We start from the raw sequence: 24,220 nt of genomic DNA, 5'->3' as shown, positions 1-24,220 counted from the left end.
TCGCGTGGGCTGATCACCACCCTTCACCTCGGCACCACACTTTCCCCGCTCTCCAATCCAGCCGCGGACAGGTTGCTATGCCCAATCACCTCGTCCTCGAGGCCCGCTCCTCCCGCTCCACGAGGGGCCACGGTCACCTACAGCAGCTCTAGCACACCTCGCCACTCAGCACGCGCCAGAACCCTGCCATTCCGTCCGCCACACAGACACGCAGTAACGCCCCAACATCTGCTGCGCAAGTCCTTCCCCACAGCAGAGGAGTTCTCCAGCCCCACGCGGCCGGAGTCGCGCCGACTTCACGGTCACCCGCCCGGCGCTGTCGCCGAGCCCCTCCCCAGCCGCACTCCCGCCCGCGCGCCTCCGCGTCGTCGGGTCTGTCTGTCAGCAATCAAATAAGGTCGGCTGAGCCCCCACGGGTGACCAACGAGCTCTCGCTGCACCCGGGGAAGGCCTTGGCCCCACGCTCTGGGGCTGCCAACAGCTGCGTGAATTCTCCAGCGGGGGCGTCCTTTTCTTCCTCTGCAGCCGGCGGTGGTTGGGTCGTCCGCAGCCGCAACTACTATGGCCTCTTCCTCTCCATGTGATCCCCTACCCAGCCGCGCGCTTTAGGGACAGCTTCCAGCCTTTTAGTCTCTCCCTTGTGAAAAGAATTGTGGAGGGGCAACGCTTCCTCGTGGGGGTTTGCCCAGCCCCACCTCGGTCGCCCACCGCTCTCTCTCTCCCAGGTTGGCCCGCAGCCCTTCCAAGCCGGTTCCTCCGGGTGGAGCGTGCTTGCCCTGGGCTAACTGGCCGCGAGACGCTGTCCCCGCAGACCTGTCTAGCCCCAGTGTCCCTTCACCTTCTCCGCAGCCTCTCCTGCTTGGTGAAGCGCGTGGCGGAACCCGAGGCTAGGACCTCCGCGCCCAGGATTTTACTCGGACTCCAGCACGTGGTGGAGCGGGGGGGTGGCGGCCAGAGTACAGGCTGCGGGAGTCTCGGTGGCACTGGAGAGGGTCGTTTCGGGGCCCACGGCTACCTTCGCTGAGGGCGAGTCCTGCGGCCTGAGCCCGCTGACCCCGGCTGGAGCCCCGCACGCCATCCCCCCTCCCACCGCCTCAGCCCGGGCGCGCAGACTCACACCCCTTCCCGGGGAAGCAAATGGTCCCTTCCAGGCGGGTGGCCATGTTGCTCTAATAAAGCGGGAGGGGCGGCGGCGTGGGGGGAGCAGATGCCGCTGGCTTCGAGCGGGAGCCGGGTGTTGGCAGAGCGCAGCCGCGAGGGAGGCGCGGGGGAGGCGAGCCAGAGCCCGAGCCCGAGCGGGAGCAGCAGCCAGTGTTGGCGGAGAGCACCCGGGCGCAGCTGGAGTCGGAGCCGCAGCCGCGATGGCCGTGGCCGTGGGGAGACCGTCTGTGAGTGCTGGGGCCTCACCACCCTTGCCCGCGGCTCTCCCGGCACTGGGTGGTCCCCGCTTTCAGGCGGGTGCCGGGGGGGAATACCGGGGCCCGGGCGGGGGCTCCGGATGGTGGCGGCTGTGGGTGTGTGCGTGAGATTGGGCGCGCGTCTGGAGCTGAGGGGAGGGCTAGGAGACGAGAGGCTGGGCTACTACGTGATGCAACAGTGTATCGCCTCATCGCGCCCGGGTTCCCGAGATGTGGGAGAGAAAGGACCCCTTCCCTCTTTTCCCTTTAAAAGGTTTCTTTCAGGCACGGTATTTCTCGGCTGCCTCCCTCTCGGCGTGCACACCTTTTCTCTCGTGACAGTCGAGAGAGGCACCGAGTGCGGGGGTTTCCTCCTGACTCCCCCTCGCCGAGGGGCGACCAGGGCATGGGAATTGTTCCCCGAAGCGCGCTGTCACACGGCCGTAGAAGCGGGTCAGAAATGGAAGGCTGGGATTTCCGTGGTGGCTTCCCCATCGTGAGAGCCGGGACACCCCCAGGCACCCACCCGGCTGACCTGGCCCTGCCCAGGATGTGGACAAAAGCCCTAGCTACACACACAAAGTTTTCACAAGGCCCCCTTGTCGTGGTGGGTGGAAGTATTAAATGCTCCGAGGTTAGAAGACCGGGGGCGGCGAACCGAGGAGGCGCGGACGCGAGGAAGAGGAAGGTTAGGGCGGGCGAGTGGAGAACCCGGTGCCCCGCGGCTCGGGGCGAGCGAAGGACCGAGGGTGCGCTCCCGCCCCAAATTCACGAGCCGGGCAGGGGCAGCGCCTGGTGGGGTGCAAGACTCAGCTCGCGATTCAGAGCCGGACTTTGAGGGTGCGGTCTCAGTCGGTGCTCCGCATCCTAGGGTGAAAGGCGGAGGGGGGGTGGGGGGAAGGACGGCGGCGGCCCTTCCTTTTTTATTGAAAGGAGCAGAGCCGGGTGGGAAAGGCGGAGTCCTCCTTCCTTCTCTTTCCCCATTTCTTTGTCGATGTTCGAAGTCCACTTTCGCACCACCGGTTTTGGGGCGCGCCTCGAGCGAGGTTTTTCCCGCTCTGCCTCCTTCCTTTTCTCCTCTCCCTCCCACAACTGTGTGGCCGCAGGTGGTGGCTTGAGAGGTCTTGTGGTTCCACACGAAAGACTTTCAGACGTACTGGAAGCTCCGATGCTCCAGGAAAGCAAGGCTGTGCTCGGACTCCAAGCTCTTCCTCGAACTCCTCTCCAGATACACGCGCCTTTTGCTGCCCCCGCCCCCACCCCGCCCCGGGAACTTCGCGGGGTCCTTCTGCGTGCTTTAACTCGGTTTGGTGGTTTGGCTGCAGGCGTGTTTTCAAAGACGTTCTCCACTGTCACAATGTGCTGTGGTCCTATTGAAGTGTAACTGGGTTTTTTGGGCATTTTATACTCTAATATTTAATGACCTGACGCTTAAGAATCAGGTTTCCTCTTGCACACAAATTGTGCCCTTGATAATTAGTGGTCCTGGATTATTGTTACTGAGGGAATTTACATAGTCTCTGTGCTAATCCCTTTATTTTTCTGGTGGGGGAAATTGAGGTACAGAGAGGTCAAGTTTATCTGGTTAAATTATTCCCTTCTCTCTCACCGTCCCCACACTGTACTTATTTCCAGGGCACATATTTCCATAACTAAAATAACTGATAACTGCTTGAGATAATTGGAGAGTGTCTAGGAATGCAAATTTGGGGGGGGGGGGCTGTTCAGTAACACCTATTGCTGGTGCATTCTTGAGGCTTGGGGGAGGTGGAAGAAATAATTTGCTGCACATTTTCTATAAATTAGTTAGTTCATATATGTCAGTTAAATAGGAACAGTATGTGGATTTGAGATTTAGTTGTGTGGCCATAATCATATCCAACACCAGGTCTGCCAACCAGATGTGAGCTTAATCCCACAGAATTCTTCTCTAAGACCTCTTATTCAAATAATAGAGGAGATTCCAAAAAGAGTATGTGTACAGAGGAGGTAACTGCTTTCTCTGCACATTCCCCGTTGTCACTGGAATTAAGATTAAATTGCAGTTTAAAAACAGAAGACTTTTTTTTTTTTTTTTTTTGGACTGAGCCGTGGTCTGGGTGATCAAAAGTTGACTACAAAGTTGAAAAGTCTTTTCATACATTTCCAACGAATTGTTGACTTGTTTTACTTTGTTCATTCAGTTCTTGCCTTAAGTGTGGTGCCTATAGTCGTACCTTCAAAACAACCCTCGTGAATACAGATTTATCCAAACCCAGCTCCAAGGGATCAACACTACATCCTTCATCTTAGAATTCTCTGCCCCTCCTGTTCCTTTATCTATTCTCTGATTTGAACAAATGAAAGGAAGGGTGTGTTGAGAGAAAAGAACCACTCCAAAGTTGATCTATGTATGAATGGAGTTTCCCTAGTTACTCCTTTAGAATTTAGACTTTTTAAAAAAGTTGTTTAGGGAAACATGAATAGATCTCCTTTCCCTACAAACTGCCTCTCCCATCCAGATTGAGGGAAAGTTCAGTTAGAATAATTTGCTCTCAATGTTAGGCATTCTTGAACTTGAATGTCTTTGTGTGATATCCTAGGTAAGTATGAGATTTTACTGGGGAAAAACCTTGTATGTCAGATGCAGTATTTTCTGTCTTATGAATTGGCTATCTTCAGTTATAACCATTTAAACCTTAAGGCTGAATTAAGATGTTTCTTAAGTTGATTTGTTGGCTGGAAAACAAAAGTTTGAGTTTAGTGTGATACTGTTTATTTTTGTTCTAATCTCAACCCCTAGTGTCTCCATTTTCTCTTGGATGGTGTTGGTGCTTGGCTCTGAGAAGACCCAAAAGCACATCTGTTTCAGAATATAACTAATGATTAACGAGAGCATTTCTCCCTTAGGGATGTGTCCACATTTTGGGTGAGTTAGTATTTTTGCATCCAAGTCCCAGGACAGCTATTATCTTTCTTTTAAACAGAACATGGTAATTTACTCTACCTGGGAATCAGGCTTTATGTAGCTGATCCACTCTCTCTTACGGTGTGGTGTTCAAGTTATATAGCCTAGGAGTTGAAAGGAACTTTAAGAGATTATTCAGTTCAGCCTTCTTCCCAATGCAAAAATATTTCTTACTTTATCCCTAACAGATGGTATGTATTTAAACTTTTGCAGCGATGGAGATTTCGCATGATATCCTTCAAGAAACCTATTTAATTATTCTTTTATCTGTGGAGCCAAAAGAAATGGAAAAACCAAGTTTATTGACTCATTTAAAAGTATTTACCGAGTACCTCCTATGTGCCAGGTACTGTTCTGGGAGCCAGGGTTACATCAGTGGACAAGAGAGACCTTCTCTTTTTACCTGGAGCTTTTATTTTCTGAGAGATTTAGTGTCTGTGCGTAGTGAAGAGATGAACTTCAGTGAGTATGGAGTATGTAAGCCATTTAGGGAGAAAGGAAATTATGTGCCTGTTGCTGAGTCAACACTTATGATGCAGGTAAAGATCTTGTCTGGGAATCATTAGAGATCGTTCCTGAAGATATGGTCTGTTTTCAGCAGGAGGAGGATGAGGGCTGACAGTGAAACGTTATTTTCCCATGTTACAAAATTGCCATTTCTAAGACTTGATGCTGTGGCCCTTGCATGAGGGATTCTGTCTCTTTTGTACCTCGCAAAAGCTTAATGGAGCTGAAAAAGGTCTTCGGGATGGCTATCTAAATGATAAAGGGACTGTCATCTAGGGGGAGGTCTTTAAAAATTAAAATTCTGTCAGTAGTATAAATTATACACACTGAGACTCTATAAGCAATTATTAAGGAATGCTGGAAGTGTTTGAGGTATAGTAATCTGTCCTTTTCAAATCTTTGAAAGCTATAGTTTTTTTTTTTTATGCTTTAAAATATCTTCCTTAAAAATGAAGTGTTTACATTGCAATGAAAAACAGACCCGTGGAAATTGATTAAAAGAACAAAACTACCCATACCCCACCATCCTGATGTAAGAGTTATTAGATTGTTAGCACGTTTTCATCAACTTTGTGAGATTTACACAAGTAAGCTTAACCCATCTAAAAACTGTGACTTAGAAACCAAACTGTGTGTCTGCTAGACCCTGTCTTTTTGGACACCCATATAATTGACACCAATGCTTAGTGCTTTCAAAGGGGCCACCCTCTGTCTGTGTCCAGACAAAGGAGCGAATGATTTGGATGTCCTACTTTGATTGATTGCCAGAAGGCCTAGTATTTATATCCACTGATGATGCCACAGCTGATAATGATCTTTGGGTTTAGACTTCCTGTGGGGCAGGGTATAGAGTTTTCTAAGCCAGTGTTTCTCTTTATAGGACCTTAAACTTGACTGGGGGTGGGGTGGGTATGGGCTGCTCTTGGATTTTATAATTTATTGAAAACTCTTTCATAGTGCTAGCTAGACCTGTCTCAACTGGGGTCAGTGAAGTGAACCATTATTTAAACAAAGACCCAGCAGATCCAAAGCTTCTATCCTGTTCCCTAAGGAGATCTACTTTACAATATAATTGATACCTGCTTTGTGGTTGTTGTTTTTTAAATCCAGATTGACAGAAAACTCCCTCCCAACTAAGCAGTACTGCCTCTGACCCACTCAGGCCTGCTGGCAACCTATCAATGCAACCACTGTGGAACATGAAAACCAATATTTGGGCTGAGGTGATATAGACAGGCTTCTAAAAATAATTTGCTGGGTGATATGAAATCAAATTTGTGTCCTCTCAGGGTTGGTCTCAGGTAGAAATCAGGAGTCTTTACCCTCATATGCCAGAACCAAGGCATTAGAGCCACCTTTTTAAGGATCCATGCCACTGAGTGTGAGTGTCTTTCTCAAGTCGAAGGATGCAGGAACTTGACCTATGTGGTTGCATTCTGTCCACCTGCTGAACTGTGACCGTGTGGGATTGAGTGTGATATGTTGTGGGAGGGGCAGGCTGAGATGAAGAGGTTGATCAGGCTTCATGTTCCAAAAAGAATGTCTTTGGTATCCAACAAGCAGAAGCTTTGTTCATGCCCCCCTCCTTTTTTTGCATTTTAAAAATTGTGGTGAAAAAAATACATAGCATAAAGCATAAGCCTCTGAAAAGAATAGAGTATGGCAGCTGAAAGCTGGGGAAGCAAAGCCAAGATGTTCCTGATTGAGGGGCTTGTGCCAAAGCTGGACTCTGAGGAGGTGAAAGGGAAGATGCTCGAGGATGTGATCTCCTCCATATGGAACTTCCTCAGCTATGTGGCTCTGCTGCAAGTCACATCTTTTAGCCTAAAGAAATTGGAAAGCATATGAAGATGGGCGTCACATGTGAATGCATGATATGAGGAGCCCAGTTACAATTTCTACTCCTATCTGCAAATGAATAGGCCCAGAAAGATGTGAGGGACTCTTTGATTGAATGGATATAAAAATTCTACTTGTTAAGAACAAGAACAAGTTTGGCTCTGGTAACTGACCTTCATAGCTATAATTTAAAACTACTTGAGAAGTAAAGACATTTTGTAGTGATAGTACACCCATATGCCTGTGACATTCAGCCTGTGTGAATGTTGAAATAATAGTAAGTAATGTCAAACTCCATTTTCTAGCAAGTATTAATTATAAGGGAATTATGTCTCCAAAAAAAGTGTGTGTGTGTGTGTGTGTGTGTGTGTGTGTATACACATACCTGTTTTGATAGTTAAGTAACATTACTTTGGGATGAATTTATGATTTTCTTCATAAGTTTTTTCTTATAGAAGTAACACAGATAGCTTAGAGATTGAAACACAAAACAACCCACAACAACCTAAACACATCAATAGCCATTCTTAGTTTCCTAATCCATCTGCTTCATCAGATATTTCTTTCGTACTTTCTCTGAGCAGATGCTGAAGTTATGATGTTGAGTATTTGAGATGCCATCCCTGCTGCTCTCTAAAAATTTCTCTGAAGGATGGGTAAGGAAGCAAAAGGATGAGTAAGGAAAATGAGGTGGAAAAGTGTACTAAGCCAAGGGAATACCTCCTGCAAAGCTCTGGGTGTGAGACAGCCTTTTGAGGAAATCCACCTATGACGTCACTGTTCAGGGTGGGGTAGAGAAAATAGATGTGAGTCGAGGCAGGTGGGAGGAGACCAGATAATGCAGTGTATTCTTTAAGACACGTGCATATTTTCTACACAGTTTTAAAGATATTTTATATCCTACCCACCCTGTGCCCCAACTTAAGATATCTCAGATTCTTGGAATTGGTTGATAGAAGACCTTGAAAGTCTGCAGAGTATTGAATTCTTCAGGATTCAGTAGAATAGAGGGGAGATGAGAAAGGATAGAGGAGTTGATTCCTTTCATGACCAGATCGCATCCTTAAGAATAGAGGAAGTGAAGACAGAGGAAACACACAAAGAGGAGGAGGGATCCAGTGACAACATCCCCAGCATAGGTCTTCCTCTGTTTAGTCTTCTGTATTGAGGCCTTCCTCAAGATGTAGAACTACAAAGTCTTGTTTTCTTAAACATTGAAGCAAGTGAGTCCTAAAGGGTGGAAGAATGGTAGGACCCCTTCTATCTTGGACTACAAGTGTCCAACAGTGTTCTCCATAAAGAATATTAAAAAAAACCATAGGATTCTATGAAAGTAGGCGTAAAGCTATGGTTTTCTTAAGACTTAACACCTTTTCATTCACTACATCCCTTTGTGTATTGTTTTCATGTCAATATAAATTTTGTGAGTATCATTAAGGGTGCCCATTACATTTACTCAGACCTACTGTTGAAAGGAAAAGGCTTAACCAAAACCATCTGTGCACAGGAAGCTGTTCAGCATCCTGATTTTTAATTTTTTTTAAAGATGAAAGAAATTGATGACACAAATGGAAAGATATACCATGCTCTTGGATTTGAAGAATTAATATTGTGAAAATGTCCATACTACCCAAAGCAATCTATAGATTCAATGCAATCCCTAGGAAAATGCCAATAGTATTTTTCATGGAACTAGAACAAATAATCCTAAAAGTTGTATGGAATCACAAAAGACTTCAAATAGGGCAATCTTGAGAAAGTGCAAAGCTATAGGTATCACAATCCCAGATTTCAAGATACACTTCAAACTTATGGTAATTAAAATAGAAGGTACTGACACAGAAATAGACACATAGATCAATGGAACAGGATAGAGAGCCCAGAAATAAACCCACACTTATGTGGCCAAGTAATCTATTACAAAGGAGGCAAGAATATACAATAGGGTAATGAAAGTTTCCTCAATAAATGGTGCTGGGAAAACCAGACAGGTACATGCAAAAGGATGAAACTGGACCATTTTCTTACACTATATACAAAAATAAACTCAAAAGGGATTAAGGACATAAATGTGAGACTTCAAACTATAAAACTCTTTAAAGGAAGTAGTAATCTCTTGGACATTGACCTTAGCAACATTTTTCTAAATATGTCTCTTGAGACAAAGGAAACAAAGTGAAAGTAAACTATTGGGACTATACCAAAATAAAAAGCTTTTGCACAGCAAAGGAAACCATCAACCAAACTAAAAGGCAACCTAATGAATGGCACGAGATACTTGCAAATGAAATAGCTAATAAGGGGTTAATATCCAAAATATATAAAGAACTTTCACAACTCAACACCCTCCCAAAAAAATCAATTACAAAATGAGAAGAGGACCTGAATAGGCATTTTTCTAAGGAAGACATGCAGATGGCCAACAGACATATGAAAAGATGCTCAACATCATTAATCATAAGGAAATGCAAATCAAAACCACAATGAGATATCACCTTACACCTGTCAGTACCAAAACAATAAGAAATAACAAGTGTTAGCAAGGATATAGAGAAAAGGGAACCTTCATGCACTGTTGGTGGGAATGTAATTGGCGCAACCATTGTGGAAAACAGTATGGAGGTTCCTCAAAAAATTAAAAATAGAAATACTATATGATCCTGTAATTCCACTATTGGGTATTTACCTAAAGAAAATACAGACAGTACTTCAAAAAGATATATGCACCTTTATGTTATTGCAGTAGCCAAGATATGGAAACAACCTAAGTATCCATTGATAAATGGATAAAGAAGTTGTGTATGTGTGTGTGTACACACACACACAATGGAGTATTACTCAGCCATAAAAAAGATCTTGCTATTTGTGACAACATGGATGGACCTAGAGGGTATTATGCTAAGTGAAATAAGTCAGAGAAAGATAATACTATATGATTTCACTTAGGTGGAATCTTAAAAACAAGGTGAATGAACAAACAAGATGCCAAACATAATCATAAATACAGAGAACAAACTGATGGTTGCCAGAGGGGAAGGGGTTGGGGGATGAGCAAAATAGGTGAAGGAGATGAAGAGAATACAAACTTCCAGTTATAGAGTGAATGGGTCACAGGAATGAGACTTTCGGCATGGGGTATATAGCCAATAATATTGTAATGGTGTTGTGTGGTGACAGATGGTAATTGCACTTATGGTGAGCATAGCTTAATGTATGGAGTTGTTGAATCACTATGTTGTGCACCTGAAACTAATGTAGCATTGTATATTAGCTATAATTAAGTTAAAAAAAAACAAAAACCTCTGTGCACAGCAAGCCTTCTTGGCATCTTGATTTTTAAATTTTATTTGAATTGTCAAGATAATTATCTCACTTTATCCTTACAAAATTCCCAAGAAGTAACATAGACAAGGAAACTGAGGAACAAAGAAACTAACACCTAATGTGTACAGCCAGTTACTGGGAGCACTAGGCTTTAGAACCAAGGTTCTTAGACCAATATACATATAGACCTACAATTTGTGTTGGTCTGTTAGACTAACTTATGCTACAATTTGTGTCGGTCTGTTAGACTGACGTATGCTGAAGTAACGCATTTGTCCCAAATTTTGGTGGCTTACGCAACAAAGGTTTATTTCTTAACCACAATCTTTGATTCATCCTCTGAGATCTCCATGCTGTTCTGACCCCAGGATCCAGGTCCTCTATCTGGACCTTGCCAGTCTGGTGGCAGAGGAAAAAGATATACTGACCCCTGAACTATCAAGCTCTTACCATGGGTCACTTCTACATGAATTTCATTGGCTAAAGTAAATTTTCACTCCTAAATTCAGCAAGATGGCGATGGATAATCCTTCTGCAAAGAGTGGCTCTGCCAGTCAATTGACCAAGACTTGAGGGCCCTGGAATGAGGATTTAATTCCCCATCCTGGGCTGGGGTGGGGGTGATTATTTTGAATAGTAACAGTTCACCATACTGTCCTAGTCAGGGAATCTGCTACGGAGCCAAGGGTCCTCATTATTTTTGAAAAGTCTTTCCCAGTCTGTAATGATTTTTCCCACTCTCTGTCCTGTTCTGATTCTAGTTGGACATGGTAGAATGCTGAGGAATAGTGTGTGTGTGTGTGTGTGTGTGTGTGTGTGTGTGTGTGTGTGTGTGTGTGTGTTAAGCAGCCAGAATGAATTGAAGGCAGAGGATGTGATTATTCCTATTGTTCACTCACCGTGAGTTTGCAGTAGCATCCTAACTAAGTAAGGGATGGGTGGTGACCTTCTGAAAGACCTTCTGTGCTGTTCTCTGGTGGCCCCAACTCTGGGACTGTACTCTCTGGGAAATGGTTTTGAGGCCATTAGGACTTCCAGCTGCTTGACAGAATTATTTCCCTTGGGATGCTTCCAAATCTGTCCTTTCCCAGCCCATCTGTTCCTAAATGCAGATGCATCAGATGGCACCCTTCTCTTTCTTGCTTTGTTTTCTCTCACTGAGAGGCAGTAGTACTATATCACATTTGGATTATGAACATAGGCTCTACAGTCGGACTGCTTGGGTTCTAGGGTATCGGCTCTGCCATTTAACCATCTCTGTGATCTTAGGCAAGTTACATACCTTGTGTACATCTCATGCGTCAGCTATAAAATAATAATGGTACCTTCCTCAAAGATTTGTAGGATTAAATAAGTTAAGACATACAAAGTGCTTTCAGTGATGTGTGAAACATTCATCCTCAATAAAAAGGAAATAAATATGGAACTAATAATGACTTTATACCAAAGACTGGGCTCCAGCCAGAACTGCCAACCCACCGCACCCCACCCCACCCCAGCAGGAAGTGAGCATTTGCCCCTTCTCTCACACACCTAAAATGCAGTCTTCCCTTTTTCTAATCAGAGCACACCTCTGAGGCATAGATCCAATATACTGTCTGCTCGAAGCCTTGACTCGCCATCCAAGTTTTGGTAATTTTTCTGTCTCTGAATTCCTGCAGCAGTGATTGCCTGCAATGCTCGTGTGTCACCTTTATGGTGTTCTGGAGTCTCCACCCCAACCCTCACCACTCCTTTCTTCAAGACCCTATTTAAAATAAATAGGAATGGGGCACCTGGGTGGCTCAGTTGGTTGGGCATCTGACTTCAGCTCAGGTCATGATCTCGTGGTTTGTGGGTTGAGGCCCTGTGTCCAGCTCTAGGCTGATAGCTCAGAGCCTGGAGCCTGTTTTGGATTCTGTGTCTCCCTCTCTTTCTGCTTCTCGTCTGGTTGTGTTCTCTTTCTCTCAAAAATAACTATACAGGGGCGCCTGGGTGGCGCAGTCGGTTAAGCGTCCGACTTCAGCCAGGTCACGATCTCGCGGTCTGTGAGTTCGAGCCCCGCGTCAGGCTCTGGGCTGATGGCTCGGAGCCTGGAGCCTGTTTCCGATTCTGTGTCTCCCTCTCTCTCTGCCCCTCCCCCGTTCATGCTCTGTCTCTCTCTGTCCCAAAAATAAATAAAAAATGTTGAAAAAAAAAATAACTATACATACATACATACATACATACATACATACATACATAAACAGGAATGATCAAATATAGCTGTGAATGTTTTTAAAAAAAATCTCTCAGGGGTGCCTGGGTGGCTCAGTCAGTGGAGCACCTAACTTTAGCTCATGTCATGATCTCCTGGTTGGTGGGTTAGAGCCCAATGTGGGGGCTCTGTGCTGTCAGCTCAGAGCCTGGAGCCATGATTCAGATTCTGTGTCTCCCTCTCCTTTTGCTCCTCCCCCACTCACTCTCTGTCTCTGTCTCTGAAAAATAAACATTAAAACATTAAAAAAAAATAAATCTCTCATTACCACAAACATATGTTCTGCTAGCCTTGACCACACTCATGTATTCTTAGCCTTCCAGATTTGCAGGGAGAGACTGTGTTGTGCACCCCCCCCCCCCCCCCGCCTTCCCCCCTGGTTAATAAACATGTGACTGAATGAACAAAATTGATCCTTTGGATAAGACTTGTGCCAGCCTGCTTCCTCTCAGTCCACCTTTATGTAATTCATGCTGTTGCTGTGTGTGTTTCAGGCAGGTGTAGACCTCATATCTATAGCTTTCTCCCCCAGGCTTCTCTGCTGTAGCCACCTGGGCTCTGCTTCACTATTTTGACCTATGTACACATCTGGCTGTCCAAGGGCGTTTCCATCCCATGGGCCAACACTTGCCTGATGGGAGATGGAATCTGGTGGACAAATACTTCTCTCTTTTGTCACTAACTTTGGACAATTCTGAGGCACAATATATATGGCTTCTCAGAAGGTCCCACATGGGCCCTAGCCTCAGCCCACAGTGTGATTAGCTCCATATACATATGTTTAGGATGACTGTGCCTCCTTCTCTGTTTCATACTTCTCAGTCCCCACTCCTGTTCCTTTGGATCATTTCCCCAAAGAGCTTTATGTGTGCAAGCCCTAGTCTCAGGCCTCTGCATTTTGATGAAAACACCTTGTTTCCTGGTTTGGGACTCTTGTACCTTATGCAAATGAGGGAGTGTGAATGTTACTTGGTAACATACCAAATTCCTCTGGAATTAAAAAAAATATGCTGAGAACAAACTGATATTTCTTTAATCAGGGTTTTACTATTTATTGGAGGGAAGACTTCAAACTATTAAGAGCTATGCTCAGAAAAGAAGAAAACTGGATGCATCATCTAATCTTTTTTATAATTTTCATTTCTACTTCATTGGAGAGGAACCCACAGTCTCTCAGGATGGAAGTACTTGTCTCTGAATGTATAGTGCTTACTTTGTTCTGTGACTTCTTTAATGTACCCATTTCAAGTCAGTTACATATTTTATAATCTAGAAACTAGATACAGAGTGTATGGGGGAAAATGTTTTTGATACATGAACTGTGAACTTGGGCCAAAGCTTAAAACTGTTTTTGAAAAAGAAATTTTGTGGCCTATACTGCATAGATTGGAAGAATGAGGTAAAAATTTTTGAGGCAACTTCTTGTGAGCTAATGTTCAGCAATTTTATGGGCCCAGATTAACTTAAGTATCTGCCTGAAAGTTCTTCAACTCATCAGAGTTATTCACATCATCTCTTCACTTTGAGCCTATCCCATAGGCAGTTTCTGATAATGTAGGGGACATCCTTGGAAATACCACAAGCCAAACAGATTCATTCTCCAGTTTTCCCCAAATATCTTACCTTTGCTTTCACTCTGAGGTTGGTGTAGACTTTTTGGGGGGTGGGCGATAAATAGGTCTGTACCTCTGCCTTTTGGAATGACTTGATTGTTTATTATATACTTCTTTGTTTTCAAAGCCTTTTCCAATCCTTTGTTTTTTATTCCAAAATAAAGGGAGTGGGAGGGAAAACTTAAATTGGATACTGAAATGTGTTATTTCTCAAACTAAAACTGGAATTATTTTTCAGATTTTTTTTTTTGTCTTTAAACATACATTTGGAATGTTGCTAATTTGCACATTGCCTTTGCCATTGAACTCCTTGCACCCACTACAGTGGTGTCCTAATTGAAATTGTACAATTCTACACATTTTTCTTGTTGATTAGCTTTCATTGGGTAAACATTGATCTTTACAGTTTTCTTATGAGGTAGTCTGAGTAGACACTGTTCTTGAACCCAAGCTTTTCAGCTCCTATTTGATGGATCAGGACTCAGACTTGCCATGGTAAATAAGTTAAAGTCTTCTAACTACTGGTTATAGCTTCTTTCCAAATGGAGATACAACCCTAGTCTGCAGAATAATGCTGTCAGAACTTTTTGCAATGATGGAAATGTTCTATTACTGCATTCTCCAGTATGTATTCACTATCCATATGTAGCTATCGAACACTTGAAATGGGGCTGGTGCAACCATAGAATTAGATTTTTTTTATCTTGTTTAATTATAATTAATTTGCATTTAAATTTAAATAGCCACATGTGGCTAGTGGCTACCATGTTGAACAGTGAACTTTACGAGTATTGTCTAGGGGGCACCTGGGGGACTCAGTCTGTTAAGCGTTCAACTTTACTTCAGGTCCTGATGTTGTGGTTCATGGGTTTGAGTCCCACGTTGGACTCTATGCTGACAGCTCAGAGCATGAAGACTGCTTCGGATTCTTGTCTCCCTTTCTCTATGCCCCTCCCCTGCTTGTGGTCTCTCTCCCTCTCCAAAATAAATAAACATTTAAAAAAATAAAAAATTTAAAAATTTTAAAACAAGGGACGCCTGGGTGGCTCAGTAGTTTAAGCATCTGACTTTCGCTCAGGTCATGATCTCATGGTTCATGAGTTCGAGCCCCGTTATCAGGCTCTGTGCTGACAGCTCAGAGCCTGGAGCCTGCTTCAGATTCTGTCTCCCTCTCTGTCTCTGCCCCTCCCCAACTCAGACTCTGTCTCTTTCTCTCTCTCTCAAAAATAAATAAAGATTAAAAAATTAAAAAAATTTAAAACAAGAAGTATGGTCTAGAAGTATTTATAATCTGATATTTCTTTCTCATATTTTAGAAAACTTTATTAAGAAAAATTCCAAACATTACACAAGAGAGAAGGTATACTCAACCCTTCTATCCTATCACCTAGGCCATTCTTATGTCATCTCTTACCCCTTCTCTCTAACCTCCTCTCTCCTCATCCCGACCCCCCAAATTGTTTGTTTTTTCAAGTTTATTTATTTTGAGAGAGAGAGAGCAGGGGAAGGACAGAGAAAGGGAGACAGAATCCCAAGCAGGCTCCACACTGTCAGCACGGAGCTCTATGTGGGGCTGGATCTTACAAACCGTGAAATCATGACCTGAGCCCAAATCAAGTCTGATGCTTATCTGACTGAACCACCCAAGCGCCCTTGTTTGTTTTTCAAGGTTTTATTTTTTAAGTAATTTCTATACCCATCTTGGGGCTTCGACATACAAACCTGAGATCAAGAGTCACATGCTGTACCAACTGAGCCAGCCAGGCACCCCAAGTTTGTTTTTTAAAAACTATTATCATTATTATTATCATTATTATTATTATCATTATTATTATTATGTAATCTCTACATCCAGCATGGAGCTCAAATTTGTAACCCTGAGATCAGGAGTCATATGCTCTTGCTCCAGCCAGTCAGCACCCCCCCGCCACCACGCCCCTAGTTATTTTGGAGTAAATCCCAGGCTCAGTCTGATCTCATTTTGTTTTAAGAGCTATGCTGGTGACCTGGGGGTAGGAGGAACATGGCATCAGGAAGAGGTATTCAGGGATCTTCAAAGTGAATTTGTGATTTAAAACAAAAGACAAAAAAATTTCAAGTGTATGGATGGTAAAAGTTATAGTTTGTCAAAGATAGGTACTGAGTATATAGATGAGTGATATTCTCTGTAGTTGAGATATTTCATCATCACCATCATTGTAATGAATGGCCAGGCATGAGTGCATAGATGGAACAGTTACTGCCCCAAGCTTGGTTACATGTGCTTTTCTTGAGCTTCGGGTTCATGGATAATTTAATCATTTAAACATTAATACGCAGTGTTTATCATGGAACCTTATTGAATGCCAACAGTGCTATAGAGTCATAGGATTTTTAAAGGTGGAAAGCAAGCTGAGGATCATTTGGCTTTAGCCCAATCTCCTCAGAATGTTTATTTCCAGAGAGGAGTAGCTTGTTCTGAGCTCCCTTTGAGTGGCCCAGCACTTGGTCTGTCACCCTGGCCTGATCAGCTGACTAGCTGAGGTAAAACTGTAACATTAAGTCACGCTTACCTACTTTTTAAAACGGCAGACTCTTAGGGCCTCTTTTAGAGCAGACATGTTTTTTCTAAGTCTATTTGAGGTATTATAGATACTCTTTTGGAGAGAAATGTTTGTGTAAATAACAAAATTTTCTCTTATGGGTTGAGAATTTATGCCTGTTACTGGTGTATATTATTATAGGAAATGCCTGTTTATTTTCTGTATTTCTGTTTATAAAAGAAACTCTTGTAGCAAGCACATTTTGATCATGTGGACACATTGAAGGAAATAATGCTTGCATCATTGATATTTAAAAGTGCTTTTTTTCCTTCACAACGTAAAGCAAGAATTGTTACTGTGCTTTTGTAGTTGAATTTAGGAGCTAATAATAATTTTCTTCCTTATGATATTGTGCAGAATATGTATATTCTAAATTTGGAACTTAGGATTTAAGAGGAAGAATTTGTGATGGTAAAGGATCTTGTATCATCAGAAATGTGCCCAGGCCTTGGCTCAGCTGTTTTATTGATGGAAAAAGATGATATGTTTCAGAATAAGAGCTATTAAAAATTTCAGCAACATTCTGAACAACTGCAAGCTTACTGTTGCAACAGGATGCCATTCCTTTTCCATAGTTAACTCTCCAGGAGTTGTTCCCTGAGCTTCTGTTAACCACATTCCTGGGAGAGAGGGAAGAGCTATGTCTAATCTCAGCATCTACATTGCAGCTTCGTCCAGTTTGCTTTTATTGCATAGTTCCTGGAGAAAGCGAATAGTTGGTTAATACCCTATGTGTTGATGTTACTGTGACTCAGGATTTATGCCATTTTTTTGCAAATACTCCAGTGAAATGGGTTTTCTTATATCTACTGTCCTTTTCATGCAGGGTAAAAACAAGTAACTAGTAAGGCTTGTAAAATGACCATGACCTGATTGGGAAATACAGCAACTATTTTCAGCAAAGAGGGTGAAATATTAGTATGAGTAGCAGATTTTTCTTAATATATTAAGTTCACATATTTAGAAAAAAAACCAAAATTTAAACCCAGCAATAACGCATCTTGAAAAAGAAAATAAATTCATGTAATCTAGGTCTCAATTAATGCTTACACTTTATTACAGTTAGAAAAGTGCTGAACTTGATGTAGCCATCACATTAATAAAAAATAGAAGTTTGCCTTATGTATTCTCTTTAAAATAGTTAATGAACAGTGGTTTATCACAGCTTTGATAGGCCTCAGTTTGGTTCTGGATTGAATTATTTATGGCATGGTAAAATAGTAAGGGAGAGATATAAATAAACCATTTTTGACCAGCTTCATTATTTGGCCTATTGATGAGAGGAAAAAAAAGTACTGAAAAGGACAACCCTCAGATTCTTCAGTTAAATGTTGTAAATGGGCCACCTCTTAGCTCTACCTGGCTAAATGAGGACCTCAGTGGTACCATAGTTTTCAGTTTTTCAAGAGAACACGGACATTTAGAGTTTGAGGTGAAATTTCCCCATCTGAAAATGTTGGCAGTTAAGTCAAATATTTTTAAAATACTGTGTGGGCCACATAAACATGTTCGTGGGCTGAGACTGCCAGTCAGCAATCTGATTTCCATTGAAGATAATTCATTTATATTTTCTTGTATTTGAATAAAGAAGCCATTAACTTTTGGGGGGGGGTGTCTTTTTAAATGCTTTCAGATTTGAATAAGCAAAGCATTTTTTCTAGAAAATGTGCTTGTTTTTAAAACAGAAGTGAAGCAATGACTTGAAGGCAGTAAGGAAAATGGTTTCCTTAACAGGGTATCTCCTAACAGGTTTGAGCTGTAGGAGATCAGATTGGGAGAAGCAGGACCTCGTACAGTGTGTCTAGGGCCCACAACGAGAGAGCAGGGGGGACTCTTGAGTGTTGGTGTCCAGTGCCAACGTCCCTCTGCAAAAACGTGTGCTATATATAGTGAACGGGGTTGGATTTTTTTTCTTTTTGGTTTAGGTCCAATGACAGTTAATGGCTGTTCCTTACAGGCTGTGACATTATTTATGAGTTTGGCAGTAGGATGATGTGAAATGCAAGTGGAGATAGGTAGAATAGGGTCTGTTACCAAATCCCAATAAATTGTTAGCGCTGGAGCCAGGACAGACTTCAGAGGTCACCCAATCCAGGGCCTTCCTTTGAGATGAGGAAACTGAGGCCTGGGGAGTTGGGCTGAGGCTGAAAGTTCTCATTAACTCTTTCCTGTCCAGCAGGAACCCAACCCTTCCTTTCTTTTCCTCTCTTCTTCTTCCTGCCTATAGGAAAATGTGTCTTCCAGGATTTATTTGTGGCAATTAGACAGTCTTTCAGAAAAACAAAGAAGTCAGATGTTTAGTAAACAGAATAGGTAGAAAAGATCTTCCTAGGCTGTTGATTTAGTTTGTCCTTGTTAGAACTTTTTTTTTTTTTTTTTTTTAAACAGAGCGAAACAGTGAGTGTGTGCCAGTTGGGGTGGGGCAGAGAGAGGGAGAGAGAGAATCCCAAGCAGGCTCTACACTGACAGACACCAACAGGGGGCTTGATCTCTGGAACCGTGAGATCATGACATGAGCCAAAATCAAGAGTCAGACACTTAACTGCCTGAGCCACCCAGGCGCCCCAAAACATTTTTATTGTTAAAATTTCTGGTGCCATTTTTGTTTCAGTTTTCATACGCTTCTTTCCAAAAGCCTACCTTTCCATACTATTTTTAGAAAGCAAAAACCAGTTAGGTACTCAACAGGAAAATGTGGCAATTTATTACCTTTCTGCAGTTTCCTAGTGTTGGGTTGAACCACATGAAATAGTTGATTTCAGTTGTTTCAACTACAAAAATGGTAGTGTCATATGCTTCAAGACAGTAGCTTGAGCAAAAGGGTGATGAGTATTGGGGTAGCTTCCTGTTCTTCTAAAGGCATGGTTGACATTTTACATGGTCATCGACCATTCAGCCCTTCTCATGTTACCCTGCTCAAACATTGTTATACTAGAGCATTTTTTTTTACAGAGAAATGTGGTATTGAAAGCTCTGTGTGCATATGTGGAACAGTCTTTCCCCCACGTGCTATGTTTGGCTTGAAAAGCCTCCCTTCGCCTTGAAGAAAAGACAACCAAGCCAAAGTCAGATGCTGGATTTGTTTCTGATTTTTCAGGCCAACAGAAGTCAGTTGAAATGAGAATGATTTTCATTTTGTCTTGGTCAACAGCACAATACTTTGGTATGCAGTTATATTAATATTACACCCCGAGTTGGGGATCTGAGACTCTTGAAAACATTGCCCTGTTACTGAAATTGAAGCCTAATTGTGATTTGGTGGTGGAGGAGTCGGGGGAGCAAATGGACCCACAGAAAGAAATGTCATAAACTTTAGACCTTTTCTTCTACTAGTTTTCTGAATTGAATCCACTGAACATTGGCTTTCTCAAAACAACTTTTGTAAAAGATGTGGCATTTTAGTATTTTGGGGATTACAAAACTAAGTATAAAATAAGAGACATGGGGACTTAACTCTGATAGGGGAAAATTTATTTGAAGGATATTATGACCTCTGAATCATATTTGAGACCGCTGACAAAATGAAATATATCTTTTGACTTTAGGCATCAAGGGAATTAATATTTAATATATGCTCATTTTTCTTAATAAATTAGAAAACAGAAATCCAACCTAAATCCAGTCAATTGGAGAAAGCCAAACTACAAAATTCATGGTTCATAAAGATCTTAGTGCGCCACAGCTGAATAAATACAGCTAAAGAGCCATCACAAACAGCCACTTGGAAATACGATTTTTCTGTACTACTTTGAACTGGAGGGTTAGTTAGAAATTCACTTCTGACATTTCAGGCCCCTTTTGACTATTACTTTAAATTCGAGTGCTTTACTCTAGTTCTTGAAAAGAACTACAGAACTAAACTTTAGAACTAAAGGGCCTTTTTATTGGGGTAAAGGTTTTCTGAAGGAAAAAAGTATCGGACAGGCTGAGTCTGTTTTCCTCCCTCTTAATTTATTTCTGCAAAAATACCCTTCCCTACTGTTCTCTTCAGGATGAAGGCTCACCTCCCCAGGATGGTATGCTGGTCTTTCCATGATTTGATGCCTTTCTTTTCATAATCCTCAATTGGTTCCTGCGGTTCCTTGCAGGGCCCTGGGCACCATACGTCCCCTTTTTTCACACTCTGTCTTGCACCTCATGTAAATGCCTTTCTCCTGGCCTCTTCCCAGCCTCTGTAGCTACTCATCCTTCAAGACTTTCCAGGCCCTTCTGCTTTCCCTTCACCCAGGCAGAGTTTGGAAGACAGCTTTCTGAATTCCCATTTATCTTAGGCTCTTGTAATAAGCAGGTATGTTGTACCATAGTTTTCATGCCTGATTCATTTTCGTATTGTCCATTCAGCAAAGAATAGTGCCTGGCAAAAGGAATTCCTCAGTAAATACATCAAAAATAACTGTGCAGTAACAGGCCCAGGCTTTCTGCCTGTATAGTGGACTTAATCAGTAAAAATAACTGGCATAACATCCTGGAAGGAGATTACAGAACAAAGAATTTAACGATCTGCTAAATTTCCCCAGGAATTCTCAGCATTATTTAATGGTTGACAAGAGGGAGCTTTGAAGGGCTAAGAAATGAACACAAATGCAGTGGGCTGAAGATTTAATTTTCATTTCACCTGTTTCTTGTCTCAGCCCTGGGTTGCTCAGACCATAAAAATTGGAGTTGACAAAGCATAAGATAATTTGCTCCTGTTCATCAGAAAATATTGTGGAGTGACCGGGTGAGGCAGCCTTGGGAAATGGTAAAGGTTGTTCTCTTTGTAGTTCTCTTTGATGCTGCGTTGAGGGTCTTCCCTGGGTTTATTTTTCCTAATTATTGAAATTATATGTATGGCAACAACCCCTGAAGCTATTCTGTGTAGCAATTAGTGTGCTGCTTGGAGTGTTTTTATTACTTACTACCTTCCTGAGAACTGCCAACATGCTTGGTGAAAATGCTGGAGATTATAGCGTGAGAAGTGGTTTTTCATAGATGTCTCGTCCTGTAGAAGTGAGGATACAGGATTCATGGGAAGAACAAATCTTCACATTTTTTTACAGTTTATGTGTGATATCTGTATGTGTGTACCATATAAATGTATTCAATGGCTAGCAGAATTGACATTAAATTGATAAATATTTTAAATGTTGTCTACTATGAAATTGCTCAAAGTGGTCAAGACTATACCAGGGGCTTTCTATTATGTCAGTTGAAACTATAGCAAACCTTTAATATCGATACTATCCCTACTTTACAATTAAAGAAAAGGGGACTTAGAATCAACCTGCCGCAACAGTTGCAGAGCTGGGTTTTTTTACTCGTGACTGACTTGTAGCTGATGCTTATCACACTGTTCCATGCATCTTTGTGTTTTTTATATTAATTTCAGAGAGTTCTTTTTTCCCAAGCCTATCACTTAAGATATTGGTATTTAAATATTAAATTAGATCTAAAAATGGCACCAGAGACTTCATGCACATTTGCCTGAGATGTCGGTTGGTGAGAGATCACACAATTTTTAAAACTTAAATCATTTTATGCGTTGTTCTGTAACAGAGTATTGAAGTTCATTATTTTAGCTAAATGTGTCTTAATTATGATCACTGAATCTTGTCTGAGTGTAGCATAACACTTGTGAATATACCAAGACTTTTACGAGCTACTTAAAAGGGTAGTATTTGCTTGGGAAAGTGGGGGAAAGAGAGCCACCTTAACATGGTCATGACTGTGGGGATATTTGGTGATACACTGCTCATCTTAAAAGAATATCGGAATGAGCCAGTGAGGGTCTGGGTATGAAATGCCAGGTGGTACTTACAGTGCCTCTTTTCTGTCCAGCTTTACATGGTCCTTTAAAACATAGGCCTTTTAGGGGCGCCTGGGTGGCGTAGTCGGTTAAGCGTCCGACTTCAGCCAGGTCACGATCTCGCGGTCCGTGAGTTCGAGCCCCGCGTCAGGCTCTGGGCTGACGGCTCGGAGCCTGGAGCCTGTTTCCGATTCTGTGTCTCCCTCTCTCTCTGCCCCTCCCCCGTTCATGCTCTGTCTCTCTCTGTCCCAAAAATAAATAAAAACCGTTGAAAAAAAAATAGGCCTTTTAAAATATAGGAATGGAAATTACTTTCCTAAGTAATTCTTAAGTCAAGATGGTCAGTGGCACTGCAAGATACAATAATCTTCAGGTGGTTAGGCTATCTAACTGCCATGATTATAGTGAGGATGAACATCTTTTCATGTGGTCATTGGCCATTTGTACTTATTTCTTGTGAATAACCTATTCACATGCTTGCCTTCCACCCCTCCCCCCCACTCCAACCCCCAGCTGGGCTATTTCTTTCTATTTTGCTGACGTTCATCCTTTTATATGTGCAAATAATCTTCTCCCAGTCTGCCATGTATCTTTACTTTTGTTTTTGGTGTCTTGTTGTACAGAAGCTTTAAATGTGTCATCGTCTTTTTGGTTTGTATTTTGGGTCTTGCTTTAGAAATCTAGTTCACTCTTCACAGAAGTTCATTTAATTATAGTTAACAACTGTTTTGTCTTTTGCTCAGTGGTTTAGAGGGAACAAGAATGTAGCAACTGTTAAGAAACAGAGTCTATTCATCCAGTGGGAGATGTCCTGAAATAATAAATTAGAAACAACTCAAAGAGGAGACAGAAAGGGAAGAGCTCGGAACCCAGGACGTGAAAAGTAACAGAGCTCAAGAATCCAGCCTTTTTTACAGAGATGCAGACATTCAATGCTCTGTGACTTGAAGAGACTTTTATGAGTTAATTAACACCTAACTTGTAATTAACAGTTGAGTACACACTGAGCTAGCTGGAGGACAAGCAAGGGAGCTTGGGTTAGTGATAGGGCCTTTACGTTAGCAGTTTGGAGGTGGGGGAGAAATCCCCTTTTAATATTCCTTTCAAGTGGGTTATTTCCAGGTTTAAAAAGTTCTCTTAGTAATAATAATAAGTAATAATACTGGATACTCAGTGTATGGCAGGTACTGTGCCTGAGCACTTTATATGCATCATTTCATTTAGTCAAACTTACGAGTAGGTGCCATAATTATCCCATTTTACAGATGAGAGAACAGACTCTAGGAGGTTAAATAACTTGCCCAATTCACACAGCTGGTAAGTAAGTGGTATCAAGATTTGAGTTCAATTCTTTCTGAACTATGTGCCATCCAAAAGTGATTGTTACACATTTTTGGAAATAAAAAGTATTTGTGAAGATACTGAGCGATGAGTCCCTGGAGTCAATGATTGTGCCTGTTCTACTTGAAAAGCAGGCTCGGTCAAGCATCTTTTGGCATGCCCTGAGTTAGTTGCTCTTAGTGGAAGCAAGAAGATTTTGCAGGACTTTATTGCTTGAAACTTTTAAAAACAAATCAAAGCCCTTTCCTTGCAAGGGTCCATCTTCTCTACCCTTCTTTGCTACCTTCTGCCTGGGTGAGGAATGGGCCAATTTCTCCCAAGCTATGACCTGGCTCTCTAGCACCTTCACTCAGGTCAAGGGCAAAACTCCATGTTGCTGTACGGGATTGGGGATCCAATCGCTAAAGGGACTGGATGGACCTTGTTGGCATGTCTTCATGAGACACACGCATGCATATGAGGCAGCCACACAGAGCATGCACAAGGAAAGCAGGTGTCTTGCTGATACTCAGAGCATGACCATCTCCCCAGGGCTCCTCCATCCATGGTTCAACTCTCCAGCTTGGCATGCATTTTGTCAGACTATCCTAAACTTAACCTTCCACTTCATTGACAGTGAGACACGAGTCAAGCAAACCAGACAAAAACT

General features: G+C 42.5%; 2 protein-coding genes across 8 annotated transcripts in view; both read left to right on the top strand.

The window, feature by feature from the left end:
* The first annotated feature begins 1,203 nt into the window (after nucleotides 1–1,203).
* The window catches only part of SEPTIN11 (septin 11), a 95,708-nt gene continuing 72,691 nt past the window's right edge, over nucleotides 1,204–24,220 (top strand). For 6 of the 7 annotated variants that reach the window (XM_058722172.1, XM_058722178.1, XM_058722174.1 and 3 more), the window contains exon 1: nucleotides 1,204–1,388. In XM_058722172.1, coding sequence (XP_058578155.1) covers nucleotides 1,362–1,388 — 27 coding nt within the window. In that variant the 5' untranslated portion in view covers nucleotides 1,204–1,361. The remainder of the gene's footprint in view (nucleotides 1,389–24,220) is intronic. The other variant, XM_058722176.1, reaches the window with a different exon arrangement.
* Nucleotides 5,741–7,999, top strand: LOC131507428 (mitochondrial import receptor subunit TOM5 homolog). The gene has a single exon (XM_058722184.1). The coding sequence runs from the start codon at nucleotides 6,511–6,513 to the stop codon at nucleotides 6,697–6,699; it is 189 nt and encodes a 62-aa protein (XP_058578167.1). The 5' UTR covers nucleotides 5,741–6,510; the 3' UTR covers nucleotides 6,700–7,999.

Source organism: Neofelis nebulosa, chromosome 3 (assembly GCF_028018385.1).
Source record: "Neofelis nebulosa isolate mNeoNeb1 chromosome 3, mNeoNeb1.pri, whole genome shotgun sequence".
Lineage (NCBI taxonomy): Eukaryota > Metazoa > Chordata > Mammalia > Carnivora > Felidae > Neofelis > Neofelis nebulosa.
Note: the sequence above shows the minus strand (reverse complement) of the source record. Positions and strands in the feature narration are given on the sequence as shown.

Excerpts from the sequence above, each read along its gene's own strand:
- LOC131507428 (XM_058722184.1), top strand. The coding sequence starts at position 6,511 with ATGGCAGCTGAAAGCTGGGGAAGCAAAGCCAAGATGTTCCTGATTGAG.